Here is a 5612-nt window from a genome sequence, read left to right on the forward strand (position 1 = left end):
TAAGTTGTGAAAATTATTATGCATGTAGTATTATTTATTTTTATTCTCTTTGGAAGGTAGAAGAGGGATTAGAAAAGAGAGTCGTGATATAGTTTTTTTTTTTTGTGTTTTCATATGTTTGGTAGTATAAAAAAAATTGGTCAAAGGAAAGTTCAAGACTTAATTTTTAAAGGTTGTTTTTTATTAAAATTTTTCAGAAAACTCTGTTTTACACCGCGTGAAACAAAGAAGTAAAAAATTCATGTTTTCGAGCTCATTTTCAATGTCTCTACAGAACTCACAAAAAAGAAAGAGTTTCCAAGAAAATGTCTTTTAAAAAATGGCTCATTTTCTAAAAAAACGATAATATCAAAACAAACAAATATCAATGTAATTTTCTTCCATCCATTTTCCTCTTAAGGAACCAATCACCAAAAAGGAAGATAAAACCTTCCATTCCTTCCTCCTATACTTTTTCTTTGTCATTGGCGGTCCATTTAGCCAAACATCATGCTAGAAATGAATAGAAAGTCATAAAGAAAAAAAAAAAACAAAAACAAAAGCAAAAAGTTAAAAAAGCCTATCCCTCATGAAGACTCCAGAATTAGGGGGCAATAAAACTCACAATCATCATGTTATTAAAAAAAAAACTCACAATCATGATTCATTTCCTTTTCTCTTGTCCTTGCTCACACTTTTTTTCCCCACGTTAGTTAGATGATAAGACCACTAGAAAGACACCTCTCCATGCATACCCACATGCCCTTTTTGACCTTGCCAAAAAGACAACCCTTTGCAAATTATTCCTCACACACACAAAATTCCTTCTCATCCTCATGGACAAGGCATATGTTTTTCTTTTGAGTCCCTACTTTTTTCGGTGGCTATGAATATGCATCGAGAAAGCATAAATGCCTTAGAGAAAGAGAGAGAGAGAGAGAGAGAGAGAGAGAGAAAGACAATAAAAGTGATGTAGCAAGGAAGCAAAGCTACCCCAGCACATTAGCCACCTTCACTGGCTGGCTCTATTTTGTGGTCCCTCTTACCGACAACCCCAATCAAATACAGTGAATAATTATTTAAGTATAATTACTTTTAATACTAAAATTTTTTTGAGTATTAATTAAAATCTATAAAGAATGCAACACCAACTCTAATGTCCTGTTCTTTTTCTTTTCTTTTCTCCTCCCCAAGAACATGATCATTATACCCAACTGTATCTATACCATTGAAAGCTATCATACAAAAATAAAAAAGTACCCCCAATAAATTTCTGTTTCTAATAACAACTAATGTAATAACAAAGAAAAGAAAAGAAAAAGAGAACTTTAAAATATGGAATATGAAACAAAGAAGAAAAAAATTATGCTGTCATTGCCTTGTCCTTTGCAACCTAGTTCCAATCATTTTGAGCTCAAATTTCTTCACAGCCCCAGCAGCATCCCTCATTGTGGTGTCCAAAACATAAGGCATTTTTTCAAATGTGACCTCTGTCGAATTGAGTAGGTTCCGGCATGGTTCGCGTCTTACTGCTATGGTTCCGTGATAATGGAAGTATTTGATACGTCCCTCGGTTTTATGTGTTGTTTTACCAGCTAAATTTTGTGACATATGAACTCCGGTGCCATATACATTGCGCGGTTGCACTGCGTATTTGCGGTCCCTCCTAATTCCTTTCTTCACATCTCTATATACAAGCTTTTCAAATCCCCATCTCCTGTAATTTTGACATTGACAAAATAAAGGATGTGAACAAGATGTAGTTATCAAAACAATAGTGACTTTTGATATTGTGCACAAAAATCATTTATTTATTTTGAAAGCAATTTTTCTGGTCGTTTCTGTTGCTTTCAATAACCAACTTCTAATGTGTGTAGATTAAAAAAAAGACTTCTAATGTGTGTACATGAAGCATCTCAAATAGAGCCAAGCAATCAATCAATTAGCTAAAACCAACCATTAATATCTCTTACAATGAATAGTGAGAGAGTACCAAAAATGAGTTTCATGGTCTACAATATAGACTATTTACAATGAAACCCATCTCTCATTAGTCCCAACAAATTGCTAATGGCCCTGTTGTTTAATGGTACTTCTCTTCTTTGAGAAGGAGGAGGCTTGAGGTTAGACCTGCTGTAGTGTGGGATTTGAAGGGATTTATGAGATAAAGGACTAAGACACTAAGGTACTTTCATGGTTTGTTAAAAAAAGAAAAAAGCTCCTAACAATTTGACCTCAATCCCACAAATTTTATTTCCAGTTGACACCAGCATCAACATAATTAAAGGTTTGCCAAAATTTAACCTTAATTATTAGCATTTACGTGTCTTTTACTACTCTAGCCAAATTTTCATTCCCACAAATAACATCATGTTGAATATTGACTCATTTGCAAATCTTATCAGAGAAGAGAACAACCTTGATTGCAGGTTTTGTTGTGATTTTCTCTGAAACAAAAGGATTCTAGAACAAAATGGTTCATATAATATTATAGGAATTAACAAATGCCTAATCATGCAGGCCTAAGATTCAATCACTTGAGAACATAGTTCAGACCCACCCTAGTTCCACCGGCCCTCAAACAATGAAAGGAAGGAAGAATCTAATTTATCATAAGAAGGTTCCAATAGTTTTAAATTTATAAAAACACTGTGTCCAATAATGTTTTCAACATCAAAGAAAAATGTTCCTATCACTCAACCACCACAAAATCACGATGTGAACAATTGTTTGTTTTTTTTTAATTTTTGGATGAGTGAATTTTCAATGTGGGCAGTTATCAAAGTAATTCACAAAAGCCTAAAAATTCTGCAGAACAGTCAATTCCTTCTAAATATACTCCAATATGAACTCTCAAACCAGTCAATTTCATGTCAAATTGAACACGGCAAAGACTAATCCAACCCAAAAAATTTACTATCTATCAAAGAATTTTTATCTTACAATTCCTTCTATGTCTGCACCCAATCACTCCAATTCAAACATCAAATTGCAGCAATTAAACTAAAATCCTCAAATATCAAAATCCAAGTTCCTCTACCGGTCATCTTTCTTAGGATTCTAATCACGCTATCTCTAGCCATTTAAAAAAGTTAAAGTAAATTTTAAACCCATTGTAAAGCATGTCAAAAGCTCTAATTCTAACCAAACAACTCACTTTTTCTCAACCAAAATCATGCAAGCTATAAGAACAATTAACAAAGAACACAAAGAAGCAAAACATATACCTGTAGGTTCTTCCATTAGGCTCAGACAAGCAGAGCTTACTGCTCATAGGCATTTGCTCAATGGTGAACTGATTATAATCAGAAAGTGAATCCAACACAGTCTTGATAGTGCTCTTGGGAGGCACAAAAATATACTCATCCACATCAAAGAAGAACATCCACTTAGTCATAAACTTATACCTATGCAAACAATCATTCACCACCATGAACTGATTGTGATAGTACCCATCAAACCTCTCTTGCTCCCTGATATCTTGCAATGTCACATACCCTTTTTCCATCCATGGCTTCAACACCTCCAACACTTCCTCATGAACCCCACCAGCATCATGTATCACAAAATGTGACTTTTCCCCAAACAATCTCACATGGTAAGCCAACCACTCCCTCACTCTCTGTGGACTCAAACCCCCATACAAAGATGACCCACAATAAAAATATTCATACTTGGGCTTTGAAGTGAACACAGACAAGTCCAAAGACCCTGGAGACTCAGTTAGAGCTTCAATGGTGTCAGTGACATTTAAGTTTCTGTCACCACCACCAGAAGTTGTAGCATAGAGAACCAGTCTTCCACCTGAGTTATCAACATTAACGGGCTGTGAAAAGGTACAGTTTACAACCACAACAGTGTAAACTCTTCCATAGCCCCAGTCTGGGAGGATCTTATATCCAACTGCGGAGATGGGTTTTGAGGTGGAGTTGTGAGAAGGTTCCCACTTGCACAAGTAAGTAGGCTTTGAATAGAGATGGAGAGGCTTTGAAGCAATACCCACAATGGCAAATGTGTTTAAACCACCTCTGTATGATCCCATGGTGACAAAGCTGTATGCTGCTGCACCATACGGATTGAAAGCTCTCTTGATGGCACCATTCTCCAAAGTCTGATCTTGCAATGGTTGTGGCGGTGGAGGTGGTGGAGATAGTAGTGGTGGTGGTAGTGACGGTGGTGGTGACTGTGAAGGTGGTGGAGGAAGAGACAGCAGTTGTAGTTGTGGCTGTACAGCCAATTGAGGTGGTGGAGCCACTTGAGACACAACCCTTGAGATACAGAAACGGAGATCAGAAGTAGAGATGGTGAAACGAGAAGGGAGGAATTGGAAGAGTGTGGCTAAGCTGCAGAGAACAACCAGTGTTGTTAACAACAGTTTTAGCTCTGCTGCAACGTGCCACACTGCGCCTCCTATGAACAGCTTCCTCTCTTTCTCTTTTCCCATTACAAACTCTCTCCCTCTCTCTCGCTCTCTCTCTCACTATTACTCTTCCTCTTTTCTTGTCTCAACTCTGGCTTCAAAGGGTCTGTGCCTCTGTGTGTTTATTGGAATATTGTTGCTCTCTAATCTTTGCGAAGCTAAAAAAGTCTCTAATTTTCCAATTACGTGTTTAGCTAGCTGTCATGTTGTAATGCGAAGTAGAGGTGTTTATTTGTATGGAAAATATATGATTGGGTTTAATAGTTTATACTTTTATACATCATTGGATACTTCTAGGATTCTTCTGAAAAGGGAAAAAAAAAAAAGAAAAAAATCGTATACTTCTGGGTTTAATTTTTAACTTCTACTAGGAAACAAAATCACATCATATTTTCACTTCACAGTAAATTGAGGTGTTAATCTATTATAGGACAAAATAAAAACAGAATAATATAATATTCTAACCTACTCCAACTCAAAACAAAGATGGTGCAAAAATATTTTAATATTTGGTTGTAATTTGTTTGTTTTGCGTTTTTCTTATCTAGTAACAGCAGGTAATAACTTGACACTTAGGGCATGTTTGATAAATTGTAATAGGCGCTGTAATGTAATAGTTATTCCTATAGTTTAGTTATTCTTTAGTTTGGTTATGTTTTTATTATAAGGAATAGTCATTCCTTATGAATAGTCATTCCTTATGAATAGCTATTTTTCAAAATAATGAATAATTATTCCTCTTTAAAAGGTTGTATTAGCTTTCCTTAATAAGTGCAATAATTTCAAAACTTAATATATTTCCAAATAAACAAAATTTTCATATAAATCTAACAATTATAAAAATAAAAAATCATAAAAAGTAACACATATCTCTCTTAAATTTAAAAATAACAATTTTTAAGGAGATATAATTGCATGAGTAAGATATTTCCTAAAATAAATGTTAAGTTTCATTCTAATGTTATAATTCACAACCAAACTAATGAATAGGTTTAGTTGTTATATTACAACACACTTTATTACTAGTAATAAAGATTACAATTCCTATCGTAATTCTCATTTAGTGTACCAAACGTACCCTTAAGATTTGTTGTGAAAGTATTGTGAAAATATTGTAAACATAGCATTTTTCTTATTAGAGATTTTAAAATGAGTTAAAAAAAAAAAAAAAAAAAAAAAAAAAAAAAAAAACTCTCTCTTAACTTCCTTTATT

At 34.3% G+C, this 5612-nt stretch overlaps 1 protein-coding gene across 1 annotated transcript; it reads right to left on the reverse strand.

Annotated features, from left to right (window-relative positions):
• Positions 1-1128: 1128 nt before the first annotated feature.
• Positions 1129-4638, reverse strand: LOC115968531 (galactan beta-1,4-galactosyltransferase GALS3-like). Its single transcript, XM_031087943.1, has 2 exons — positions 3207-4638; positions 1129-1696 (listed from the first exon to the last, which is right to left on the reverse strand). The coding sequence occupies exons 1-2, from the start codon at positions 4421-4423 to the stop codon at positions 1351-1353; spliced, it is 1563 nt and encodes a 520-aa protein (XP_030943803.1). The 5' UTR covers positions 4424-4638; the 3' UTR covers positions 1129-1350.
• Between the last annotated feature and the right edge of the window lie 974 nt (positions 4639-5612).

The sequence above is a fragment of the Quercus lobata genome, chromosome 11 (genome assembly GCF_001633185.2).
Source record: "Quercus lobata isolate SW786 chromosome 11, ValleyOak3.0 Primary Assembly, whole genome shotgun sequence".
Taxonomy (NCBI): Eukaryota; Viridiplantae; Streptophyta; class Magnoliopsida; order Fagales; family Fagaceae; genus Quercus; species Quercus lobata.